At 30.3% G+C, this 26,751-nt stretch overlaps 6 protein-coding genes and 1 long non-coding RNA gene across 28 annotated transcripts in view; 2 read left to right on the top strand and 5 right to left on the bottom strand.

The window, feature by feature from the left end:
• The first annotated feature begins 2,075 nt into the window (after positions 1-2,075).
• lft (Limb expression 1 family member lowfat) lies at positions 2,076-4,349 on the top strand. Of its 3 annotated transcripts, none has more exons than XM_012491621.2 (4): positions 2,076-2,301; positions 2,631-2,818; positions 2,889-3,235; positions 3,301-4,349. In XM_012491621.2, exons 2-4 carry the CDS (start codon positions 2,662-2,664, stop codon positions 3,703-3,705), a joined length of 909 nt encoding a protein of 302 aa, XP_012347075.1. In that variant the 5' UTR covers positions 2,076-2,301; positions 2,631-2,661; the 3' UTR covers positions 3,706-4,349. The 3 variants fall into 3 exon arrangements, with proteins under 3 accessions (XP_012347075.1, XP_086762503.1, XP_003690299.1); XM_086906377.1 differs by having other exon boundaries at positions 2,116-2,301; positions 2,659-2,818; positions 3,301-4,343; XM_003690251.3 differs by having other exon boundaries at positions 2,190-2,430.
• ClpP (Caseinolytic protease proteolytic subunit) lies at positions 4,276-6,032 on the bottom strand. 6 transcript variants are annotated; one of them, XM_012491653.3, is made up of 5 exons: positions 5,801-6,032; positions 5,352-5,435; positions 5,083-5,217; positions 4,579-4,969; positions 4,276-4,519 (listed from the first exon to the last, which is right to left on the bottom strand). In XM_012491653.3, exons 2-5 carry the CDS (start codon positions 5,385-5,387, stop codon positions 4,371-4,373), a joined length of 711 nt encoding a protein of 236 aa, XP_012347107.1. In that variant the 5' UTR covers positions 5,388-5,435; positions 5,801-6,032; the 3' UTR covers positions 4,276-4,370. The 6 variants fall into 6 exon arrangements, with proteins under 6 accessions (XP_012347107.1, XP_012347112.1, XP_012347099.1 ...); XM_012491658.3 differs by having other exon boundaries at positions 5,352-5,447; positions 5,801-6,000; XM_012491645.3 differs by having other exon boundaries at positions 5,693-5,863.
• mRpL36 (mitochondrial ribosomal protein L36) lies at positions 5,999-7,532 on the top strand. 3 transcript variants are annotated; one of them, XM_086906836.1, is made up of 3 exons: positions 5,999-6,249; positions 6,341-6,728; positions 6,846-7,532. In XM_086906836.1, the coding sequence occupies exons 2-3, from the start codon at positions 6,346-6,348 to the stop codon at positions 6,850-6,852; spliced, it is 390 nt and encodes a 129-aa protein (XP_086762962.1). In that variant the 5' UTR covers positions 5,999-6,249; positions 6,341-6,345; the 3' UTR covers positions 6,853-7,532. The 3 variants fall into 3 exon arrangements, with proteins under 3 accessions (XP_086762962.1, XP_012347138.1, XP_031774119.2); XM_031918259.2 differs by having other exon boundaries at positions 6,009-6,249; positions 6,344-6,728; positions 6,846-6,974; XM_012491684.3 differs by lacking the exon at positions 6,846-7,532 and having other exon boundaries at positions 6,341-6,816.
• Positions 6,817-7,549, bottom strand: LOC147658829 (uncharacterized). Its single transcript, XR_015291748.1, has 3 exons — positions 7,208-7,549; positions 7,023-7,146; positions 6,817-6,961 (listed from the first exon to the last, which is right to left on the bottom strand). It is a non-coding gene; the product is annotated as an uncharacterized LOC147658829 (long non-coding RNA).
• Positions 7,550-9,142: 1,593 nt separating this feature from the next.
• Positions 9,143-12,815, bottom strand: LOC100863277 (adenylate cyclase type 10). Of its 2 annotated transcripts, XM_086907786.1 has the most exons (14): positions 12,538-12,815; positions 12,310-12,465; positions 12,140-12,221; positions 11,831-12,045; positions 11,597-11,749; positions 11,392-11,507; positions 10,982-11,296; positions 10,786-10,922; positions 10,430-10,719; positions 10,145-10,343; positions 9,913-10,049; positions 9,711-9,822; positions 9,501-9,639; positions 9,143-9,344 (listed from the first exon to the last, which is right to left on the bottom strand). In XM_086907786.1, exons 1-14 carry the CDS (start codon positions 12,674-12,676, stop codon positions 9,204-9,206), a joined length of 2,331 nt encoding a protein of 776 aa, XP_086763912.1. In that variant the 5' UTR covers positions 12,677-12,815; the 3' UTR covers positions 9,143-9,203. The 2 variants fall into 2 exon arrangements, with proteins under 2 accessions (XP_086763912.1, XP_086763955.1); XM_086907829.1 differs by lacking the exon at positions 9,501-9,639.
• An 18-nt stretch (positions 12,816-12,833) lies between these two features.
• Positions 12,834-17,128, bottom strand: LOC147658830 (adenylate cyclase type 10-like). 4 transcript variants are annotated; one of them, XM_086908167.1, is made up of 8 exons: positions 15,666-17,128; positions 15,422-15,562; positions 15,138-15,357; positions 14,764-15,067; positions 13,531-13,591; positions 13,365-13,456; positions 12,973-13,264; positions 12,834-12,906 (listed from the first exon to the last, which is right to left on the bottom strand). In XM_086908167.1, exons 1-6 carry the CDS (start codon positions 15,703-15,705, stop codon positions 13,395-13,397), a joined length of 828 nt encoding a protein of 275 aa, XP_086764293.1. In that variant the 5' UTR covers positions 15,706-17,128; the 3' UTR covers positions 12,834-12,906; positions 12,973-13,264; positions 13,365-13,394. The 4 variants fall into 4 exon arrangements, with proteins under 4 accessions (XP_086764293.1, XP_086764234.1, XP_086764187.1 ...); XM_086908108.1 differs by lacking the exon at positions 13,531-13,591 and adding an exon at positions 14,569-14,696 and having other exon boundaries at positions 12,973-13,456; XM_086908061.1 differs by lacking the exons at positions 12,834-12,906; positions 12,973-13,264; positions 13,365-13,456; positions 13,531-13,591 and adding exons at positions 13,963-14,427; positions 14,569-14,696.
• A 180-nt stretch (positions 17,129-17,308) lies between these two features.
• The window catches only part of LOC100872161 (bruchpilot), a 67,198-nt gene continuing 57,755 nt past the window's right edge, over positions 17,309-26,751 (bottom strand). For all 9 annotated transcript variants that reach the window (XM_086907278.1, XM_086907225.1, XM_086907167.1 and 6 more), the window contains one exon: positions 17,309-26,614. In XM_086907278.1, the coding sequence (XP_086763404.1) occupies positions 26,533-26,614 (82 nt within the window). In that variant the 3' untranslated portion in view covers positions 17,309-26,532. The remainder of the gene's footprint in view (positions 26,615-26,751) is intronic.

Below are 26,751 nucleotides of genomic sequence, written 5' to 3' on the forward strand. Positions count from 1 at the left end.
ACACATGTATCTAAGCATGCATCCACTTACGCCCTGACCACGCGGGAAATATACGCGCGTAAATTGCTTCTTCTTTGAATGTAAGTTATAATTGTAAAATATAGAAATAATAAGACAAAATTTTTTGTTATAGTTCTTTAGATATTATGAATTAATAATGTTTATAATGTTTCTTTAAAAATATAAATTGTTTATTTAATTATATTAAAGATATTTATATTTTAAAATAAAATATTTTGTTGTTTATTAAAATAATATATCTCTAATCATTCATATATTATTAATATCAATCTGAGTCGAAAAAATTAATAAAAAATTAATTCTCTTAATGTAATCACAGATAAAATATAATGTAGATTTAACATCTTGTAGAATTTAGTATTTTATGAACTGAAATACTGATCTTATAAAATCAATGGTTGTTTTGCGCCCTCTGTAATTTAGAATGACTATATTAGGCACTATATTTTGTCAGAGATGAAATATAAGATAGATTTATCACCCTATGAAATTTTATATTCCATATTCTAATATACCGATCGTACAAAAAATTAAAAATTTTATAACTTTTATATACAGTATAGATTTTTAAAAATTAATAAATGCAAAAAAATTCTTGTTTTTTATAATGCAGTTTAATATAAATATTAAAATTATACGTACTAAATAATACATATTAATTTTAACAAATAATAAATTTAAAACTAAATTCTGCATTATCCAATAATAAAGTTTAAAATTAATAATTTGTATAAACAAGATTCAGGATAAATCTAACATCTAATATAATTTTCAGTATTTTAATTTTAAAATTATTTTCTTTACTATTTTAATTTCTTTTATCATTTTCAATATTATCAATTTATTAGAGAATAATATTAGATTTATATAAAAATAAAATTAAATTGGAATTGAGATTAAAAAAAAATTATTGAACGTTACATTCTATATATATATATAGTTTGTATGATTGTAAAATATATCAGTAACATAATTGTATTACAATCATATTTTTAACATAGCCAGCATTTAGCAACAAAACTATTTTTAATTTTTCGCTAAATTTTACGATTTCATTAGATTTTTGAACGAATATAACTATAGAATTATAAATATGATAAAAATGCAAAGTGATATTTAGTGATTATAGATAGAATTCTTGATACGTTAAAATGATGCATGCTGTAGAGCGGGTTGCAGAATTTGAGGAGCAGAAAAATCAAACAATATTCAAAGATTTAAATTATATTCAATCATTAATTATATAAATATTTTATTATTAATGAATTACAAATTTTAATTCTTTATCTTTCGTGATAGGTTAAATATTTAAATATTGATTTGATTTGAATTATAAACTCAAGAAGTTATGATTGCATGATATTTTTCAATAATTAATAAAAATTGTAATTTTTGTTACAAATTTTAAAATTAGATACAAATGTATGTATAATTGTTAGATTGTTGTTACAATTTTATATTTAAAAATTAAATATTTTTTTTAACATATAGAAGACCTAATGAAATTATTAATTTTTTGCACAATCGGTATTTCAGAACATAAGATGCAAAGTCTCGTAAGATGATAAATTTATTCTTGTTGTAAAAATAATAAACATGGAAAAATGATAATTATCATGTCGCTCTTTTTTATCAACTGATCATTATAGTTTCCTAATAATAACTCACATATGGCGCTTTATTCACTTGTATAACTTAAGCACTAGTTAGCTATCTATCTTAAACATTTGTAATGCTATTTTTATATTTTTTATATATATGTATTTATTATTTATATTTTATATTATACATATGCTTTAAATATATTCAAATTTAATATATTTAAAGTATATTTTATATTATTATTAAAAGTTATAGCAATATATTTTTTTAACATTTATCACATACATAATTAATATGATTTCATTACTATGCAATGTTTTTAATAGATATAACTATATATTTTTAAAGTAAGATAAAATTTAAAATAATATTCTATTATTGAATATATACTTTCTTTAATATTATTCTTTTTTCAAATATATATGTATATATTTGATCATGGGTTCCATATTCTTAAAATCCGATACTGTGCTTGATAGAGAATGTTGATAATCAGTTGGCAATCCTCGGTGATAATATTACCGTAGCATGGGGTACTTGATCGAGGTAGACAGCCCTGGTTTTCTGGAAGTCGTCAGTGGGGCCATTAAACGCGTTATATGTGTATTGCAATTTGATCCCGTAGTGCTTGATCGGAGAGTAATTTACGCGAATTCCTGGGCATCCGGGTCTCTGCAGGTGGGCCATCAGGGTTTCTTTTCACGTCTGATGTGTTCAGTGTCGCAGCAATTGCTTCACTGTTTCTTTGCTCGTGTAACATTTAAGACTTGTCATATTTACTAATATTATTTCGTTGACTTTAGCTACGTATGTAATTAAAATTTTCTATATTATTAATTTATTTTTTTTCTTTCTATAATTATTTAATTTTCAATTCCAATATTGAATTAAAATTTTCATTGATACTTTATTTGCAATTGTAATTTGCAATTATTTTTTTTAATTTAAAGTTTTTTTATTATTCAATTTATGCAATCAGAATTAGTAATAAATAATAACATTTGTAGGACGTAAATGTACGTGAATTTTTGAAAGGTGATGCAGGGCATAATGCCAGTTAAAACAAAATCTCGTGTTTCTGAAAATATGGGTATCACAGGTGGATTGGTAGATGCCAGAGACAAACAAGTATTAAAGGAAGCAGTGGAAGCAGTTGTTAACAGCTTTGCTAAACATACTCAAGGCTATGGAAGAGGTATAAATATCTATATTTTCTTTTAATTAATATTAAATTTTACATATATATATTATTTTATTTATTATAGTAAATGTAGTTGAAGCTTTGCAAGAATTTTGGCAAATGAAACAAAGCAGAGGAACAGAGTTAAGAAATGGAGCATTAGTTATTTATGAATCTGTGCCTGGTACTAGTCCACCTTATGTATGTTATGTAACTCTTCCTGGAGGTTCTTGTTTTGGTAGTTTTCAAAATTGCCCAACTAAAGCAGAGGCTCGTAGATCAGCAGCAAAAATTGCTTTAATGAATTCTGTTTTCAATGAACATCCAGCTCGTAAAATAACTGATGATTTCATAGAAAAAGCTGTTGCAGAAGCAAGAGCTAGCTTTGCTAAACCTTCTGCAACTTCTAATGGTGTTGGTAATCAAGCACAGGTATGTTCTGAATATTTATTATTATGAGAATTATAAAATATTGCATTAAATTATTCAATTTTTAGGGAAATGGAGATGAAAAAGAAGATCCAAATACAGGTATAGGTGCATTTCGTTTTATGTTGGAATGTAATCGTGGAAGAACGATGCTAGAATTTCAAGAATTAATGACAGTCTTTCAATTACTTCATTGGAATGGATCTTTGAAAGCAATGAGAGAAAGGCAATGTAGCAGACAAGAAGTAGTTGCTCATTATAGCCATCGGGCTTTAGATGATGATATGCGTAGCCAAATGGCATTAGATTGGGTAGCAAGAGAACATGAAAGCGGTGGCGGAGTTGTTGCTATGGAATTGGCATTAGCTGAAAGAGAACTTGAAGCAGCACGTTTAGCTGGAAGAGAACTTAGATTTCCTAAAGAAAAAAAAGATATATTAATGCTTGCACATGCTCAAGTATGTCCTCAGTGATTTTCAATACAATTGTGCAATTAATACATAAAAAGAAACCAGTTTTATAAAAACTGGTATTAGGGGAATGTGTTTTTTAATGACATATAATGTCACTATATTGTGAAATATTTTATTGTTGTTTAACAGTAAGATACGTAATTAATTCCGTCCTTTTTATGAAGTATTTTTGGTGATAATAGAATAATAATAAAATTATAAACTTAATTTTTAAGAATGCTTTAAGCGCGTGACTGCCATTATAAACTGCGATATATACAGGATAGATCATTTGAGTCAAAATTAATTATTAATTGTATATTATATAAGTATATTTTGGTACAAAATCTTGTCTTCCATGATTTCATGTAGTTTTTCCTATAATTATAGCATTATTTTTAGCATATTGCGAGAATGCTTGGTGATATATTGCTTGCCTGATGAATAATATATAAGTGATATGATTGATTTTTCATCAATACATTTATGTTCATCATTTATATGAAATCATTATTCTATGTTATATATTTACATAATATTTACAAAACATGGACACATTTGCTGTACTTAAAGTTATATACATGATATAAATTGTTTTAAAAATATTTTATTACTATTTTTAAATATTGATAAATACATGTTTTAATAAAATTTCATAATTTTAAGTATATTTTATTTAATCCTAATTAAGGTTGAGTGGAAATTTCAAGAACAGCTTTAGGCATTTTGCTATTTGGTTCATCCTCTTGCATTGGATGTGATAGTACTTTGTCTATAATTCCAAATTCCTTTGCTTCTTTAGGACTCATGAAATTATCCCTTTCCATACATCGTTCTGTAAATTTATAATGTATTATAAAGATTTGTGTAATATGTTTTTACAAATTAACATACCTATTTTTTCCAGATCTAAACCTGTATGTTTTACATATAAATTATTAATTTGCTTTTTAAGCTTTAATATTTCTAGAGCTTGTATCTGTATATCAGTAGCTTGACCAGATACACCTCCTGATGGCTGATGTGTCATAATTCTTGCATTAGGCAATGAATGGCGCATACCCTTTGTTCCTGCTGCCAGTAATAAACTTGCCATTGAGCATGCTTGTCCTACACACCATGTTGCAACAGGAGGTAGAACATATTGCATAGTATCATATATACCAAGTCCAGCTGTGACACTTCCACCAGGTGAGTTAATATACATATGAATTGGATTTTTACTATTTTCTGATTGAAGAAATAGAAGTTGAGCTATCACTACTGAAGATACATTATCTGTGATCTGTAAAATTTTTTATTTTTTAACTTGAAAATTAATGATAAATTAAAAATTCTAAAATTAAATCTAGAATTAATTATAATATTAAATTAAAGAAAAAATATATTAAGCTGTACCGGGCCCATTAAACAAATAATTCTTTCTTTTAAAAGACGCGAGTAAATGTCATATGCACGTTCTCCTCTTCCACTTTGTTCTACAACAACAGGTATAAAATTTAGATATCGCTTGCTTACTTTTTGACCAGGAACCTATAAATTTAATGATATTAATGAAATATAAAATTATAAATATAAATTAAATGTTTAAAAGTTTAAAAATAATAATGTCAAATCATGTAAATAACTATATTAAATCAAATAATTTGATATTTTGAAATACTTACAAAAATTTGTAACAGATTACTAAGTTTTCTTAACATTTTTATAATTTTACACTTATTATGATCATTAAACTTGGATATATATTGCTGCAAACAATACTTTACATAATAAACTAATGAGTAGTTTGAAAGATCTTTGTTAAGAAATTAAAGAATAAAACATAACCTAAATAAAAATTTATTGTCATAACTTATTATAATATAAAAAAAAAGATTTTTCATTAATATAGTTACATCAATTGTATGATAATTGAAAAAATTAATCTAAATATTTAATTTATCGTACAATTGTTTTGAACTCTTGTAGGTTATATTTTATTTCTTTTAATTAGATTTTTTTTTACACAAAGAAATTTTTAATATATTCCATTTTTCATCTTCAACTTTCTATTCGAACAAATCAGTTAATCCAATTACAAAGAATTTTTTATGAAATGGCAGTCAAAACTAACTTGTCCTAAGTGCGACGTAAATAGGCTATTTCTTTATACAATGTGTTTTATTTATTTACATAATGGCTTTTTTTACATAGCTAAATTTATTGGTAGCATTAAAAACATTATGCTTGTAATATATAATTAAAATAATTTTCTACATATATTTAATGTAATACATATGAATAATCTGTAATGTTTTTATTATTCGCAATCATGTAAATCTGCTTTATGTAATCATAATATAAATGAAGATAGTAAAGTAATAAAAAAAGAGTAGAATAAGTAGAATAAGTAAGAAAAAAACGTAGATTTTTATCATAAAAAAGTTTTATGAGATAGAAAAGATTAATTTATAAATTTTAATTCATAATAATTTAAATCATCGTAATCTTATTTGTTTTCAACATTTAGTATTTAATAAAATTTTGTTTGAAAGTTGAGGTTATCTTTTTTTTTATTTTGATGTAAGAATTTTTCAAATTATAATATATTGTATGTAATTATATAAAAATCTATAAAATTTTAATGTATTTATACAAATATGTATTTTTTTAGAAGCAATGAATATATTTACATTATTTAGAACTACTTATCAAACTGTAGGATTTATTGCTCCAAAAGTATCATCTGTGGAATCATTCACAAGATATATAAATAATAATATACATCATACATGTAATAAACAATATTCAAATCTTTCAAGCATGAATAAAATTACATCTAAATTACTTCAGCCATTACTACCAATATATAATTTCACATGTGGTTTAAAAACAAAAACTATATTACACCGAAGATGTAGACATTGTTTATTAATGTGGAAGAATGATAGGAAATACATAATGTGTAAAGCAAAACCAAGGCATAATCAAGTGGAAAGAGTTAAAAAGGAAAAAAACACATGGATATTAACACATGCTACACAAAGTAAAATAAGAGAATGGTAAAGCATTAAAATAGATATTGTTTTTATAGAATTATAAAATTATAAATATAAAATTATAGTATAAAATAAAATGATTTAAAACGAATTTATATTTGTTTCATTTATATTTTTCAGGATTTAATAACGTTCATATATGGTTTTTTATAATAATATCATAAAACTAATATCATTTAAATTATTTGTAAATATTTATTTATAGAATTCTATTTAGCACCTATATACACTAGATGCTGAAAAAAAATTTATTATTTTTTTTTTATTTTACATTATGTTTATTGATTAAAAACTTACTATAAGGAGGACAAGTAAAAGTGCAAACATTGCGTAATGTTGTATATGGGTGATATTTATTAAAATAACATGCAAAACCTCTAGGCATTGTGGGAACAAAAGGAAGGATTGTAGAATAACAAACCTGTTGAAACATTATTTTATTTATATAGAAATTTTAGACTATTTAAATTTTTTAAACATACCATATTAGAATTACGAGGCAAAGGTTGTAAAAATAATGCAGAAGATACTGGCGATGTACAAGAGGATGAAGGTGCAGCTTGCATTTTTAATTAATATAAATTTATCTATATATATATTAATAATATTTATTTATATATTTATAAATATTTATAAATATTTATGTTGAAACTTTATATATATATATATATATAATATAATACATATGTATATTATATAATACACATATATATATTTAATTAATAATATATTTATATAATATTGTATTTATTTTTAATACTAGAATTTTATCAATTATTTCTAAATAAATTCAGAAAAAGATTGAAATTTTATCACTATCATTTGTTTCGAATTTCATTTTTTATATAATAATATTTTATATATATATATATATATATATATATATATTTTATATATATTATAAATTTTTTTAATATTCAATACATTTTCTTATGTCTATTGGGATATTTAAAATATATTGATTGTTGTTATATGTTTAGCAATTAAATTGAACAAAAAAATTTATAAATTGGATTAATATAAACAAAAAAATTTTTAAAATAATAAATTAAAAATATATAATAAAAATAAAATAATAAAGTATACTTTTAAAATTATTAAATCTAAATAAATTATTATATTATATATTAATCATTTATAATAAAAATCTGTTATAAAATAAATTAATAAAATTTAATATTATAAAATTAATTATAATATTTATATTTTATATTTTAAACTATTCGTTTGAGTCTACAAATAATTATCAATGTACCATTGTCGATACGACATTCAACTTTGACCGTCGAAATTATGATCACGATAGAAAGAAATCGTTAATTGCGCTTAGATCGCTGTATAATTTCAATATATCGAAGATATGTGTATTCGATATTGTATATAATTTAAAGTTATATATTTATACTTTGTATCTAATATATATGTTTTATTAGCGAGTGTTTAAAATAAATTTATTTGCAAGTATTTATATTATATATATTTATTCATGTGTTTTGCATGTTTTATTTACGAATATTGGTTGTTATTATTATTATGAATGAATGAATGAATGGAAAACAATGTTGAGCTATAGATTGGATCTAAGATTTTATATCTAGCACTGTGATTGTGCTCTTATCTATCCAATAAGAAATAACACTTTTATTCTATTTTTGTCTTTTTTCTACTATTTTTGTTTATATTTATTTTTGAAATGCGTTAAAAGAACACTGCTTTCGGATTAACTTTATTGCATCATTATTCTATCAATTTAATTGATTAAAAACTTTAATAGACTCTCCAATTCCATCCAATTTTTATAATTGTAAGTGTTTATGGAAAAATATTTTTGACATTCAAAAGATCGTAAAAAATTAATTTTTATCATATTCATTTATATTAAATTTTAAATTTATATTATTGATACTTATATTATATTATATTATTTTTTAGACTTATTTTATTTTTATTACTTATTTAAATTTCTTCCTTATGTTTTAAATCTTTCTGAATTTTTTTTTGAAAATTAATGATTTATATTATATTTTTTGCAAATTAATCTCATATCATTTCATAGACTTAATAATTGGAATCACTTTCCAAAGCATAGCCTATGATTAATTTTATTATAAATATTATATTACAAAGTTTATTATTCACTAAAGCAATGCCAAGCTAAGAACAGCGCATACTAAATTTAATTTAAAGTTTGCAAGATTTTCTTTGAATATCTTGATTATATAAATTAAATTATAGATATCTTATTATTTGTTGTGGAACATTATGGGATTTTTCCATTATTAATGAAATTCTATTATTGTTATATTAAGATAAAAATATTTGCTTATATATATGTGTACACACACACATTCTTCTAATATAATATGTAAAAGAAAGATATCTTTATACAGATAAAAAAAATTTCGTTTTTAATAATATTTTGTTGTTGTATATATTTTATTATTATATTATAATTGTTTTAAAATTAGAAATAAAAAATTACAAAAAAAGATAGTTTGGCAGAGGAAAAGTAAAGATTATCATATGTGAATTATTTGCATTGATTTCATCCCATTTATTTAACTTCGAGATTTCTTTCCACATTTCTGTATGTAGAGGAGAAATTCCGCTTAACCAAACCTGAAAATATATTTTTAAATATTTTTACAATATATTATTACAATATTATTTCTTTATATTTATTATTAACAAAAAATATATCAAATAATTCTCTCTTATTTGATAAATTATTTTTATTTTGAAAACACAAGTATTATTTCTAATATTAAATGAAACCTTTTCACAATGTTGTGCCCATATGAGGATCAATTTATTTTCTATTTTTTCGCATATTTTTTTTACTTTTTTTAACATCTTTATTGCTCTATTTTTTTGTGATTTTATCATCCAATAATATGCTTTTAATAACATATATCTGTAAACATTTTTTTTCGATTTCAAAATTTTATTTATATATTTTACAATTGAAACATTAGTTTTATATACCTGGGAATTGTGATTATAACAATCTTGGTCACTTTTTTTGCATATTTAAACATATTTTTTATTTCTCTCATAGTAATAGTTGCAGCTATATTTCTGGTGTTTAATTTATGCACTATATCGATGAAATTTTATTATAAATAATATATAATTTATTAAATTATCTTATAATTTTGCAATAAATTCTTTTCATAAAAATTTATACCATAAAGAATTAATAGCCCTTCGAGTTTTTTTAAAAAAGTTATTGTTGCTGCTACTATATGTTCATCCATAATAGGGGTTTCTATGATTCTATTTCTCCATACTTTTGCAGCATCCCATTGTTCATTTCTAATACACCTTTAAGAAAAATATAATCAATTTTTTTTTTTTTTTATCAATTAATATCATTCTGTTTTTTTAAAGAGAAAGAACGATCATTTGTATCCGCATACCATAGCCACATGCATGTGAAATATCGATTGTCTGCTTCTGGATTGTATAAACTTATCATTCGTTCGCCCTCATGAAGAAAATACTGTTCGCAAATTTGAAAAGAAACAATTGACATTCCAGTATCTAAATAAATGTCAGCGCAAAGTGCGTAGTACCAAGTACGTCCAGATTTATCAAAATCATTATGGGACACAAATTCTACAAAATCGTAGAAAACATTTATAAAAATGATTTTATTACAATTACTATTATAGACTACTATTGTATCGTAAATAAATCATTACCTAATTCTCTTAATTGAGTGATTGCTTCCGAGAGTCGACATGATAATAGCAACAAATGAATTAATCGTGGTAGCATAATTATTTTCAAAGATATGGATCCGATCCTAGTGGCTATTCTATTAGTAATAAAACCGATGTGGATGGCTTTCGCACAGTCCGCTCTTAACCATCGAGAAAAAAATATTGCCGCGTAAAGCCGGGCGATCACTTTCAATTCTTGAGCTTCGAGTATTCTTGTCCTCTCACTAGAAATAAGAATACCCTTCTCTTCTAAATAAGGTATGATATATCTGGAATTGAGTAAAAAAATGTTGTTAGAATATCGGACATTTTAATCGTGCTATAAAAATTCTCACCTATCTTGATACATATGTGCAGTGGTTAACATATTGCTGAGCGATATACAGAGAGTATATGTATCCTTGCTAGATTCCAAAGCTGCGTTCAAACTCCAAATAGCTGCTAAACGAGCGTGCTTCTTCATTCCTCTAATCTATGTGTAATAGAGCGTAAATGTGCTAATTTCGAATAATTTTAAATAACTCAACTTACCCTGTAGAGTTTAAACATTTGTATCAAACATATTGCTAATTGTTGAGTATAATCCTGATACTCCTCTTCGAAATATTTAATATCTTTCATAAAAATGAATTTTAATTTCAGATTAAATAACTGCATTAACGAATTTATATCGATCATCATTTCAATTTTTGGAAATTTATATCCTAAATTGAACATTGCCTTTTCGAATAATTCTTCGGCTTCAAAAATGGAGCCGGTTTCAAGGAGACATTGGCCTTGAAGAATTTGTATTTTTGCAGCAAAAAAAGGAAAAACAACTATATCGTTTTCGTCCAATTCAAGTAGCTTTAGATAAGATTTCAAGTATTTCGATTAATATTAAAAAAAGAGATTTCATAAATATTCCATTTTTAGAAAAGAAATTTTAGAAATTTCAATACCTTTTCGAGAACATCTTCGCTCTCTTTTAAAAGTTTTCTAGCTTGCGGTATATTATAAGAAATTATACAAATTTCTGCAAATTCTAAAAGAGCAGTTAGTATTATATCCAATTTTCCTAAAATAGAATGTTTTAATGACATAAATTAATATATATATATATATATTATGTTAATTAAGCGAATTTATTTTAAAGAATGTATTTACCAATACCACGACAATGGTCAAGCATTTGAGTATACGTAGTCATTAATATCAAATCACATAAACAATTGGAAAAATCCAAATCCGAAAATGTAAGTGTTGGTTTTCTTTCGATAGTTCGAAATATATTCATACAAGTAAGAAATATCTTGCCTTCTATTATTTAACATATTTTAATGATACCCAAATAAAATTATTGAAAGTTAAGAAAACAATTTTTAAAATATTTCAACTTACTTTTCTCCTTTTCAATATCTTCCTCTTCATAAATGTCTTCTTCGAATATCTCATCTAAATCTGCTATTGTTTTCTTTCTTTCATCTATTTTCGATACCTCTCCTAATAATTTTACGAATCGACCTTCTCCGCAAGAAATACAACGTCTTGTATGATATTGCAAATATTTCAGCGCTTGATTGTGCAACTCTATTTTCTGATTTTCTGTCAGTAATCTATTTTATAATAAATTTAAATTTTTTTAATATATTTTTTCTTGACATAATAATAATTTGCTCGTATTAAAAAAAAAAAAAAAAAAATTAATACCGATAAGTAGTTTCACGGAACATCGTCATTTTGAATCTTATCAACCCACAAGAAGCGTATTTTGGCAAATCTTTCAATTCATCTAAGGAAACGTATCTTTTCATTAGTGCGAGTCAATTATTTATACGATTTATTCATTTCTGTATTAATACGTTGCAATTGATATGTACCTGGAATAGTAAGGCCAATACACTTGCAGAAGACATTTGATTCATTATTTATCAAATCGTTATATATGTTTTTGATAAATATTATAGGGCCTTTAGTTTTGGTAAAATCCCCGATTGCGCAGCCAAAGATTCGTATTTCGAAGAGTTTCGTAACAGCTAATAAATTATGCAGTACTAAATCTTCTAATTAGATATTATATTTCACAAATAACAAAATATATGCGTTACCAAGACCGATGTCTCGTTTAGAAGTGATGGGCATTAAACTTTCTAACATGTGTCTATTTACAGTTTCCCCGATCACGGAAGCACACTTCAATATAAATTGATCGAGAGGTGTTAATGAATCGAAAAGCTTCAATATCATAACTGATATAAATATTTTCTGTTATTCTTGATATTTTCTATTATTTATCGATACGATGCCAATAATAAATGAATTATTTTTTTTTCTCTACCATCCATCGTAATTTCAGAATTTTCGTCCTCATACATGAAATCTTTTGTAATGTTGCAAACGGCGATCTTAGTCTCCTCAGGATCGATACTCAAATGTTTATGTATATTGTCTTGCCTTGGCTCCAAAGGCTTGCTTTCCTGAAGTAAAACGTTATTATTCGATTCGTATTAAGGATAATAATGTTTGACTAACGAACAACATACCTTATAACTTGCCATGTACATCTGCCATCTATCATCGCGAACATCCCTAATTTCATCTATTTGCGAAGTAAGTCTGATGAAAATTTCGTGGTATTAGTATTTATGCGTTATGCGTAATGAGCATGATTTTCAAATATACCTTTTTAACATATGTACAGGGGGTAACACGTAACCTTTATTATTCGCCTCTCTTCTCGTTATATATACTATTTCTATATCTCCAACTTGAAGAAGACTCAACAGATAACTTTCGATCCAACCAGGATTACCGAAACTTTTCTCCTGTATTATTCTTCAAAAAATATATGTATATATATATATATATTCGTGTCGAGTTATAATAATAGAACTTGAATTGTAGTAAATGTTAGGATAATTTTTAAAAAATTTACTTTTCAAGCTCCGCAGGCAGACCGTTCACGTTAAGCATCTGACACGCTAACGCAGCATGATACCACTTGTCTATTCCAACCAATTCTATTACCTTTTAACAAACGATTTTTACTTCATCATTGGTCACACGACTTACATTTATAAAAGAAGAATTAAACAAGTTACTAGTGTTCTGCTCAGAATATTGAAGAATATTGGGAAGTCCGTGTCTACTTTCCGCCCAATGCTAATCACAAAGAAGATTATATCTTTTTTCGTGAAAACGTCAAATACCTCTAAGGAATTTGGGTCGCTATATTCCGCATCATCAATGATATTCACCCACAACTCTCTGAAACTACCTTTTATTAATTTTAATAAGAACTTCCTTAAAAGCTTTCGTTTCTGTGTCTCGTTTAAATTGTTGTAATCAGTGGTGATAGGGAATTGTACGTTGAAAGGCTCATTGAAAACACACAGGAAATACGGGTATTTCACCTTTCCTAGACGCAAAAGTATTTTATCCTCGCGTTCTTTTTGCGTGGACATCGCGGTGAAATCAAGAGGTTTTGAAAATATTAAATTTATCATCATGTACGGGATCTGCACTGAGAAATAAATCACGTTTGGTTGGTTGGTCAAGCATTTGAAAAAGAAATATTACACCGATACAGCCATAATACGGGATTAAATTCTGAAATTTTATAATAATTGAACGAAGTATGAACCTGGCTATCATCTGGTTGCAAGTTAATATAATTATAACGTATGTTCGGTGAAATGTTCCGTGTAAATTCATCTAGTAATCTTGTCTTTCCTATTCGCGGTTCACCCCTTTGAATCCACGGCGATTGAAAAATATATTTGCATTAGGGATAAAATATTTCAACGATAATGAGATGAAAAAACGATAAAGATAATTACTTTATAACAAGAGTATTGAATTCTGGTCGTGGACCACGTTCTTCTTTAATTATAGTATTATAGTTTATCAATTTTGTTAACATCGATGTAAACGTTTCCATTTCATTGATTCGATCGAGTAAAGGATATGAATTCCAAACTAAATACGGCGAGATGAATCTAACATCATTATTATTATTATTATTATTATTATTATTATTAGATTTAATAATTTAATAATTATTATAATTTTTCAAAATACCAATTGAACATTATACAGATATAGTATAGTGTATATAGTAAGGTATAATATATATTTACTTTGGATGTTCTTGGAACTCGTATATCGGTCCAACATGTGAGATTCCCTTCAAGTATTTTGGCTCTTGTAAAATGAAATGACCAGACTCGAGATGAGAATGAAGAAAACTTTCTCGATCACAAACCACCTACCGATTCTTCATTATTTTCCCTTGTCTTCTGCAAAATAACATTTAAAGATTCGCTAATTCTTACCTTGTCCTTATACGCTACCATAAGCCTCGCAGCTTTATTCACCGACGTTCCAATCACTGTATATTCCCTTCGCAAAATATGTCCAATTACTCCACAATACGTCATCCCTGTGGTTACAGCTATAGTCACAGATTTAATATTATTCATCTCTATGAGAATCGATCTTAATTTAAATGCACATTTTAAGCCGATCTGCGACTCTAATTCGTGTTTATCGCCTCTTAAACCGAACACGCAGAGGAACATCAAATCTTTGTCGAAGAGAGACGTCTTGTTCACGCATCCGTGCATTTCACCGACGATCCTTCGGATCGAAAGGAAAATCAAAGGAATGTCATCAAAGGAAAATACGAAAGGAAGAGATAATAACTTACTGGCACACAAGTTTATAAATAATATTCACTAAATTGACTAATACTTCTTTGTACGCATCGACGGTGATCACGTTGATGAACAGAATCACCACTTGTCTCATTTCGGTTAGATATTCCAATGGTTCGTCCATTTCCACGGAACGAATGACAGGTCTCAGCATATAACTTTTCAAAGATGCTTTCAAATGACTTTCTGCCGCTTTTATAACTTTGGGCCGCACTAAAAACATCCGTTTTTAAGCATCGAATTTCTTTATTCTTTTCACGAGACACGATTTACTTACAGCTGTAATCGACCTCCTCGAACTTTTCATGCTCGTATCGTTGCCTGGTCAGCAATTCGTCCAATTCAGATTCTTTCTCCACATGCATTCTGGCCATGATAGTTGGATCGTATTTTTCTATTATATATTCCTCTTCCTCTTCTGAATAAAATAATAATAATTTTTAATTATATCGCTTTTAATAATAGTCGCGATGAAATACTCGAAATTGACAAATGAAATGGAATAATTTTAATTACAATACCTTCCTCGGTCATTTCATCTTCCCTAGTTTGAAACCACATGGCTGTGCAAGTTATAATAAGGGTGTGTATACCATCGGGAAGTGTTTCGTGGATATATTCGTTCGGATTCACCCATTGCCAGCTACTGGGAGCTACTAAGATATCGCCTCCTCTAATATATAATATAATAATTGACGCAAACGATGATGATTTCTTAAATTACCGTAAGATTTTTTTTTTTTTTTTTTTTTTTTTAATTACCGACAAAGGCGTTCAGCAAATTTCACATCCCACACCGGTTTTCCGGTGATAATGTAATAAGACATGATGTCTGGATCTCCGATAGACGTGAAATATGTTTTCCCAGAAGCAATTGCCAATTTTACTTTAAGAAACAATGTCGATCAAATGTTTCGATAAATTTTTCATTTCAATTTACGTTCGATTGTTACGCTTGTAAAAGATACATTCTCTCTCTCTCTCTCTCTCTCTCTCTCTCTCTCTCTCTCTCTCTCTCTCTCTCTCTCTCAGCCAATGAACAAACCTTTAAGAGTCACTCCAATTTCAGTATCGTAAGTTCCAAAGTATTTTTGAATGATACAAGCAGTTTGCATCGCTGTCACGGCCAAGTCTCGCATCATCATCCCTTTGTGAAGTTTCCACATCACTATGAACGCGTCCCCGGAAAATTTCAACACGTCACCCTCGTGATAAAGTATTTCTTGCACCATGGCACCGATATAAGAGTTCAATGTCTCTGACAATTTCGAAGGTCCGCCTTTCCCAATTTTAGTATATTTCTCGGCGAGCTCTGTGAAACCTTGATGAAAAATTTCTTTTTCTATCCTTTTCTATGGACTTAATCTTTTTTATTTGCTGTGAAATCGTTATTATTACCGGACACATCGCCAAGCATTAAAGTCGTGTAATACATTCGAGTTTCATAATCGTCGTAATGATCTAAGATTTCATCCGGGCACATCGAGGCAAATATTTTCGTGTGATATTCGATTCTCATCCGTGCGATATGTGATTTTTCATCTGCTATTCTAGTTTCATATTCTCTCTTTCTTCTTTCTTGCTCTGTCGATTATATTTACGATTTATCAAAATAATACACGTACAATTAATTACACGAAATTTAGGTTACATCAAGTTACCGTAGCTGCGTATCTCCAATTTGCGAGTTTTTCTTCGCATAGCTCTGGCAAATTCAGCTCTTTCGGGTGACATTTTCTACGTCTAATCTTTCGATTCAATCTAATTTGACTCAATTTATTAAATGAACAACTTTGATTTTTCGACGAAAAATAATATTATCAATGTAAATGATTTTCTTTTATATAAAGAAATCATTAAGCAACTTCAGTTTGATCGATCAATAGATTATATGCTATCAAATATTTTACATTGCAAACTTTACTGTTTCATTTTTTTATATGTAATGAGAAGATTTTTATTGACTTGTATATATATATATATATATATATATATATAAAATTCTCGTGATAAATTTATTATCGTGTTCAAGAATTATGATCAAGAAATAATAGTATAACCATAAGTTTTTTTCATAAGTGTGTTTATTCAATTCAATATCAGGTCTATAATCAAAATTCTTTTGGAGAAAGGGGTCAGCGTTTAACAATGAATACACTTTTCGTGACAATAGACAATATGTGTTTATTTAATAGTCTCGCTATATAGATACTTAATATGACTTGTCGTTCTAACAGATCGCTGTCTACAACGTGACGGCCGAATTTTATTGTGCCTGGCCCTACTAGTTCCTTATTGTGCTTGAATCTATGATGGGTCGACGTCATTTTTGGTTTACTTAATTATTTCTCTTTCTCTCTCTCTCTCTCTCTCTCTCTCTCTCGCTCTCGCTCTCTCTCTCTCTCTCTCTCTCTCTCTCTCTCTATTTCGTTCATTCCTCACACCGTCGGCTGTCAACTGACAAATTCGATTATACTCGCTACTTCTTTCAAGACGTCGCGATACGAAATCCGAGTTTCGCGAATATAGGAATTCGTTTTTTTTTTTTCTTTTTTTTGCGTGGGTCTCTAAGAAATTAACTTAGACTTCTTCTCCATCTCGATCTGCTTATTTTTCTCTTCGTTATTATTATTATTATTATTATTATAATTATTATTATCCCCTTTCTCTTTTTTCTTTTTCGTTTTCACGCAACAAATATTTGTGATGTCTATAATAACGTGATCGATGAACACATTAGTCTTATGCTGTGTGTATGACGTAGTGTTTCTTTCCTTTTTTCTTCGGAAATATGTATATGTATGTATTAATCATTTTTACAAGTGATACGTATACGTAAAACGAGATAGCAATATTGTTACATGTATATGTATAGTTTTGTAAACCAGTTTACCATTAACCAGCAACCACACATCTCTTAATTATGAAAAATAAAAAAAATTATATATGTATATATGTATGTATATATGTATGTATATATGTATGTATACATATATACATACATATATTTCCTTCGTAATCGTCGCCTATCGAAAGGGACAGCGATTAAAAAATTTTATCAATTACCTGCAAACGTGTTTATTTATGTATGTACGTACGTGTGTAGTTACCGGTTAATCGATATGTCTTTCTAAACGATACAAGAATTATTGAAAAAACTGAACGCTGCAACGATCGCAAAATGTTTAATATTATAATCGATTTCTCCCACGAAGTGTGTGTCAAAATTTTTTCGTTTCGTTTTTTACACACGTGATAGCTTCTCTCGAAACGAGTTAGTCCCGAAAGATAAGATCTCGATATAATAATCGAGTGTCGCGATATTTATCTCATGTTTGAATGCGTTACATCGATTAAACGCGCATGCGATTAATTGTACATCGACGGCGGGTATATTAAAAAAAATGTCTTTTTTTTTTTTTTTATTATTTTTTTTTACGTTTCCCTAAATGAAGGAACGAATCCTCGTAAATTCATTCACGCTGTTTGCCCTGTTTTTTTTTCGCCCCCTCTTTTCTTTCTTTTTTCAACAATCTCTCTTTTTTTTCTCGCTCTCTCTTCTTCTTCTTCTTCTTCTTCAGGCGGAAAAAACTTCTTCGCCTGCGATGGAGACCTCGGGAGATAAATTCGAAACGGAAACGTCGTATACATGCTCATCCGTGTTAACATATTATATGTATATGTATACATTAGTCGTCATATTCGTACTATACGATGACCCCGATCTTTGCTATAAATGTACATGCTGGTTCACACGGGCAAGTATACGAGAATCCTGTTACAAAGAGGAAAATTATCTTGAGAGAAATATGTTTTCTCGCATTCTTCAATGTGAAATCAGTCGAATCTTTATCTCTATATATATATAGATATGTGTGTTGTAATTGTAAATCGTAAATAACTTAATTATTATTATTTGGAATCGCGAAGAATCGTCAAGATCAATCGCGTATTAATTCTCCGTTCTTCCCTTTTTTTTTTTTCTTCGAAATTTATACGCGTGTCGCAACGATAATGTTTCAGAATGCGTGAAAACGACGTCTCGAGCGCAGAACGAAGGGTACACACGGGCTTGGAACACCTTTTCGAAAAGCGGTGTAACGAAGAAGTTCAGACAGATGGGAACGCGCGCAATCTTTTTTGTTTTTTTTTTTTTTTTTGTTTTTTTTTTCATTTCACATGTTACACTTTTTTTTTTTTTTTTGTTCTTTTTGCTTTTTACGACAAACGTGACTCGTTATATAATGGCACACAGCATGGCAGTTGCAACAATGTATTTCAATAAACGGTTTACTTTTTTTCTTCTTTTTCTTTTTTAATAACTTAATCTTAGCTTAATCGATAAACTTATTTCTATTCCTCGTCGTTTCACGGCGATCTCCGTGTGTGTGTGTCGATCGAGGATTCCTGTCTCTCGTGCCCGAGAGAAACGGCACACCTCGAAAGGATCCCTCGATCCCTGTCGATCGTCGATTCGCTCGTACAGACTAGGCTTAAATCACGTTTCCTTTTTCGCTCTTTTTTCTCCTTTCTCTCTCTCTCTCTCTCTCTCTCTCTCTCTCTCTCTCTCTCTCCTTTTTCTCCACTGCACACACACCCGTTCATTATTATCGTTCTCTTAGGTATGTACACACATGTCGAAAAATCGTATTGCGTGTTTCAATCAACGATCGAACTCAAACACGGGGGGCACGATACTCGATTTCTCCTCGCTATTTTCGCTCCTTCTCCTAGATCTTCGATTATTTCACTTTTCGCCTTCCTCCTTCCTCTCGCATTATCTCTCTCTTTGTCGCTTATATCAGCTGTTTCCGCTTAACGATTAAACACGTAGAAATTGGAGAATAAAAAAAGGGGGCGGGAGGAGCCATTTCGTCCGGGCGTGGTTTCCAAAATCAGATTCGCGGCCTGGATTGTGTTTCCCTTTAAATTATTTGCCAATTGCCGATTATCCGTATCTATCGCGGATAAGAAAAAAAAAAAAAAAAAAAAGGAAAAAAAAAGAAGGATCATAAGCGTAACAACGGACGAGCGATCAAGTTGCTTGGGACAAAAAGAATTTTTTCTCTCGAATTGAATTCTTCGCATGGACGAGGCTGCGATTCCAACGCGAGATCGATCACGCCGGGACGATTTTCCTTACGCGATATTCACATAAAAATGTTTTTTTTTTCTTTTTCTTTTTTTTTTTTTTTTTTTTCTTTTTTTCGTCATCGTAGATACTAAACAGTCGAGTCGAAAAATAATATCGAGACGGCCTCGTTCACGTGCTCTCGCGATACTCGCTTTCCTCGCTTCGCATTTTCGCTCGTGTTCCACGGAACAGTCTCAGCTTAGGATCACTCGAGTGCGGCACGAACGATACAAGTTGATTTTTCATCGCTTGACTTTTTGATCACATCCCCCTTACCCGTTAACAAACTCCTCGCTTCGATCGATCGATCCTTTATCTCGTTTTCGAGCTTAATATTTCTATTTCCCTACTTTTTTTTTGGAAACACAGACGCTCTAGAAGATTCGTATCGCCTATAAACTCGTAGAATTTTGAAATTTGGCCACTTTTCGTTTACAATTAATACGTACGTGTGTATCTAGAGATAGAGATCCGCGAAAGAAATTTGCAGAATTTCTGTTCCGGCGTTTTCAAATAAATGGGTACGTTCCATTTTCTGGTATCGACTACTTGGTTAACGCTTGGTCTTTCTAGTCTCTCTCTACTTATCCCACGACAAGATCGAAAAATTTCGCAATAATTCGTACAATAACCGTTCTTCTTCTATTTCATTCGATAAATATTCGTTAAATATTCAAACGTATCTCGGAGGACAGAATATATATATATATATATATTTTTTTTAAATAGAACAGTAATTGCAATATCGAAGCATTTCGTCGCGTTTCGCCTCTTTCGTTTATCCATTGAACAGTCTTAAAATTGAAGAATAATTAATCAATTATTAAAGTGATTATATCCTACGGTTACAACTTTCTTCTCTTTAATCTCTAATAAAGACGATACGATGATAAATGTTTAAAGTGATTGCTTTATTACTGATTGAAGTGATTAGTTTAATATTTCGGACAATAAGGAGTAAGAAGATCATTTAAGATTCGAAAACTTTGCTCTCAGGCCTTCTCAATTCTCGAGCGATCGAAAGAAAGACTTTTTTTTTTATCATTATTATTATTATTTGTTTGTTCATCAATACACACGCACACACGAAATGCAGTCACTCCACGTTAACAATTGTGTCAATTAACGATAATATTAATTTTTTTTCTGCTTAGCTATATTATATATATATATATATTTTATATATATATAATATGTATAATGTAACACGATGATATAGGCTTGATATGACGGTGGCACACGTTTACTAACCTTTCTTCTCACTTTCATTTTTTCCCTCGTTTAACATCCTTTTTCTCGACTCGATAAATTTTCGAAAAAAAACATACATTTTTACAGAAACGAAGGAACGAAAACCCTCCCGATTTTATCGAATTGCTTCCACACAAATGTTTCGAATATTTGAATATTTTGTGCCAAGAGAATAAAGATTCTTTTTTACGAGACACGAAGTAAATCAAATAAAAATTAGATATTTTTGATTATCGTTATTCATTATCGATTTAATCAGCCTCACCGTCCTTCGATTGTCTTGTCTCCAATCTCGCAAAAATTCTCAAAAAGAAATTTGCCTCCCAGCGGGGAGAGTCCTCGTTCCTCGCGTATCTTCAAACAGAAACATTTGTTCCTTCGATCCTTCCTGCATCGATTACTATTACTCGAAAGAATTGGCGATTTAGCCAGCGTTTAAAGCGTAAGCGTGTCGATGATTTGAATGGCCGCCGTTTAGCAAACTAAACTAAGTGAACCTGTGCCCTATTCGCTACGCATATACAATGCTTGGAAATGCTCGAGTCGAGAGGGACGAAAGAAGGATATACTTTTATCCCTGATGATGAACGCAATAACAACCGATGAAATTCTTTCGTTCGCACAGGGCAGAGAATTCGAGAATTATTGCTAACCGTGTTCGCTTCTCGCCTGTAACTATATTCTCGACTCTCTCGTCTGCCCCGTCTACGATCCGATGCCCTTCGATTCATCTGGCTTCTAGGTCAGTAGAATTCGCGCTTTATCGTTTGAATCTTTCGAAAGGAAAGGTTTCTTTTTCTTTTTCTTCTTCCTTTTTTTTTTTTTTTTTTTTTACTTTTTTCCCCTAATATTTTCGCGTCAGAGATCGAATGGAAAAAAAGGTGTGTCGTGTAACTAGCAAGTTAGAGTAAGAGCGTTTTTATCGACGAATTAAAGACAGCTTTTCTATTTTTCTTTTTTTCTTTTTCTTCTTAAGGTATTAACGATAAAATTTTACACTTTCAACATGTCGCTTAACTCCTGGTTAACGGCAGACACCACGATATAATCTATATTTTATTTATTTAATCGTAATATGTAGACGGCGAGCGGACACGCTGGACGATAAATGGGCCGTTCGTTTTACAACCACCACACGAGATTTCCGCTTCCCTCGAAAGCTTTTCGACCGAATTCATCCACCTGGTGGCTCGCAAATTTTTCCTTCAATTTCGCAACACGGGATGAACTCGACACGGGAAGAATCGCACGCTCGATTCAGCGAAACATCTTTATCTATCTTTCGATTCAACTTCGCCCAACTTCGCCTCGAACTTCCGAAAGCGCGAAATCCTTACCTCGGCCGGGTAATCAACGCGCTCAGCGTTCGTAGCTTCGTATGCTGGTGATTAAATGCTGACAAATTCGATTTTACCGAGATATTTTTAACTATGTGTACACAGGTAACCCTAGACGACTAGCTGTACGATTTGGGGAATGGAATACAGAAACCAGCGGGGACCACAGTGGTGGGGCGCAATTTTTCTCGTCTTTAATCTTTAACAGGGCTATCGAAGAAACATCGAAGCACAATTATGTACAAACGAGTCGTTTCTTCGTCATTTTTTTAGTGCCTCGGATCTCCTCATCTTTTTTTCTTTTTTTTTTTCTATCCTGCTGTCCCATATAAATCGGTCAAAATTTTAATCTATCGCACTCTGAGAAAAAAATATTCTCTCTCATTCTCTCTCTCTCTCTCGCTCGCTCGCTCGCTCGCTCGCTCGCTTTCTCTCGAGAACGGATCCTGCCAAAGCGTAACGATTATCATAACGCGTGGAGAACATTGTTTTTTTCTTTTTTTCCAGCCCACGATTTCACTTCTCTCGAATTTTATGATGTTAATATGTAATCATCGATGATATCGTTTTTTCCCGGAAACGATCGATAACCAATTATCGGTCCTCCCTTAAAACACGCGTTCATTCTTCAAAAGGAGAATTTTATTCTTCTCTTAACGTGATTTCCGCTCCTGTCCCTCCTTCCTTCGTCCAGGACAATCCTACGTATATCCTTGGATTGCGTTTTTCTCGACGCACGAAGAAAACGCTCGATGATTTCGTGTTACGAGTTATCTATGTGTATGTATTTATATATATATATTTGGTTCGGTTTCGAGACTATGATCGAGGATTCGTTTGGAACTAGTAGTATATATATATATATAAATCGTAATAGTGGTTCATTTCTTCGATAACTTTCTCGATGGAAGATCGAGTAAAATTCACGCGTTCAATTAATCAACCCATCGTTTTAGGCTTTCTATTTTCAAGCTCGATTAGATATCGGTGCAACTTGTATTCTTATTTTATTTAGACTAGATAGACTCCAAATGGAAAGTTTTATTTCCTCGAAATAGAAACGAGCTCGAAGGAAAAAAACGAGTTCGAAGAAAAGGGGAGGAAAGGAAAGTTGGATGATCGAAGAAATTCTATCTTGAATAACGAGCGATAAAATTTTTCAGAAGAGTTGCAACAATATCTAAAGAATGATATAAAATGTGTGTGAAGAAGAAGAATGTGAACGAAGAAGAATCGAAGATCTCTGCTATTAAAGCAAACGGTAACCATAATTCACACGTATCAATTATCCATTTAAACGTTCTAAGTATGATTTATAAATATACGTATCTATGCGTGACTATTTACACATGTAAAGATCATCTCATATAACAATAAATATCGTTCTATCGATCGACGAACGAAGGCTCTCTCTCCAACAATTTCCATAAATATCTGCAACGGCTGTCAACGTAAAATAGACACGTTACCAAGTGAATTGGGACTGAGAAACTATATGGAAGTCGTTCATGCGTCAACAGTTCTCTATATACGCTTCATCGTAACTGTAGCTCGATTAACATACCAATTATACGCGATTTATGATAATATTTCTACAAATTCTTCTGTATATGCTTCGTTCGTAGCATAATTCACGATTAATATTTACAACACACCCTCTTTAACGATGCCATAAATCATCTATCACACGATTAAACACACGCGATTCGATTCGATGAAGGTTTTTATTTATTTATTTATTTTTTTTTCTTTTTCCTTTTAGTTTCAGATTCTTTCGATTCTACGAACCTAGAAGAAAATCTCTCGTTTGTCTCGTTTCCCTTCATTTCCCAATGAACGATGGATGATTCTAGATACAGAATCGTGCAACGATTTTAAAAGATTCGGAACGATAAATCGACGAGTCCCCCGATGGGAGAGAAAAGTGCGTTTTTTTCGTGCGTCCGAATTTTCTTCTCTTTTCTTTCTCTTTCTTCTTCTTCTTCTCCCTCTTCTTTTTTTTTATTTTTATTTGTTATCTGCATCGCAAGATCATCGAGCGTGCACGAAATGTTCGTTTATTGTCATCTTGAAAGCTAATCAGCACCACTTGTCTCCAATCTCTCTTTCACTCTTTCGTCCTCGTGCATTTCTTCATTAAATCTCGAAACAACGTTTCGCCATTGTTTCCAACGGCAGTTCACGTTTTATATTCCCCCTCATTTTACGTACCTCTTTTTTCCCTCTTAACTATCTAACTATATCTTTCGCCTCGTTAATTTCTTATTTGTTTCTCGTTTTTCTCGTAATTATTCTTTTTATTCTCCGTTCCCTTCAACTAGAGTTCTATGCGCTCGTTATACAAACGACGATCTTTGGACCCGTGACAAGAAATCCAAAAAAAAAAAAAAAAAAAGAAAAAAAAGAAGGAAAGGAGTGAAACTGCCCGTACATACTTCCGTCCTTTCCATTGGATCGCGTCTTGCATCTTTCCACGGACAACGGGAAGAAAATAACGACGGGGAATACGATATTCTCGGAATTGATCGACTTGACGTGACTTCTCTGTAATCTTTTCAATCAAATCGATATAGAAAGGTGTATAAGGTGTTTCCGAGGGGATATAATTCTCCTCACACTCGTATTTCTTTTCTTTTCTTTTTTTCCCCTCGAATTTCACGTTTTACATTTTGACGAAGTGCGAATTACTACCCTTACGTCGCGTTTCACCCTCTCTGAAATATTTTTCTGAATGTTCATAGAGCGACGGGACAATAAGTATCGAGCGCTTGAACGAAACTCGACGTAGTGGCAACCGACTTGGCAGGAAAATCAATTGGATGGAAAATGCATGCAGATTCATTGATCCCCGTGAAACAGAGCATCCCCGGACGATCATGAGACATGCAATCAACTCGTCTACTACTGAAAAAACTATCTAGATACTATAATAACAAGTGTAATCGATCTTCCGTCGACGCTCTGTCTCGATCATCCTTTACTGTTCACCAATTATTCTTTTATGACGCTGTAAAATCGTCGAGCTTCGCAAAGCGGTAATTTCAACGGCTCGTTCGCAACGGATCAGAAACGAAAAATTTTCACGCGTTAATTTTCGACTCGAGATCGATCGAACGAATTATTATTTCATCTTCGACCGATCTTTCTCTATTTTCCAGAAACTTTCAGGCGAAAGAAAGCATGGCGACGTTTTGCGATTCGAAACGAAGCTACCAACTGCCCCCACTGAATCCTCCTTGGCCGATTCCTTTTTGGAATTTGTAGCAAGGGGTTGAGACGTGGATGATGATTTACTGGATGGATGATGATTACTGGATGGATGACGATAATGACGATAATGATGATCGTGATGATTAATAAAATGATGAAGTGATGAACCATGTTGTTCTGGGGATGTTGTTGTTTGCTTGTATTGTCGCTGTCGATGTCGATGAGGTATCACTGTTGCCTGTTTGTCGGTTATTATTATTACTTTTTTTTTCTTTTCTTTTTTTTTTTTTTTTTTTTTACTTTCTCTCTAAATGCTCTAGAAATGCTCTAGATTGCTTCTACAGTTGCGTGTGTGTGCACGTAACAACATCGAAGAAACGAAGAAGATCGATAGCGTATATATATATTTTTTTTTTCGCTTTCTTTCTACGATTCGTTACGACTGGCCTGGTCTACTTATCTGCTATCCTGTTTGTCGCTTCTGTTGTTCGCCTGCTCTCGATCGTTTCTCGATTCCGATTCCGTCGACGTCTTCTCTCTGCGGGGAAACAACGCGAACAACTTCGTGGAGAATCGTTCTACCGTATTTTTCTTGGGTTAAAGTTTCAACAGCAATAAAGTTTCTCTAACTCTATTTAACGGCGGTAACTGTTTTAAGCGATCTGACTATCTGGC

The sequence above is a fragment of the Apis florea genome, unplaced genomic scaffold (assembly GCF_048593485.1).
Source record: "Apis florea isolate Af1SG1 unplaced genomic scaffold, ASM4859348v1 contig_1615_pilon, whole genome shotgun sequence".
NCBI lineage: Eukaryota > Metazoa > Arthropoda > Insecta > Hymenoptera > Apidae > Apis > Apis florea.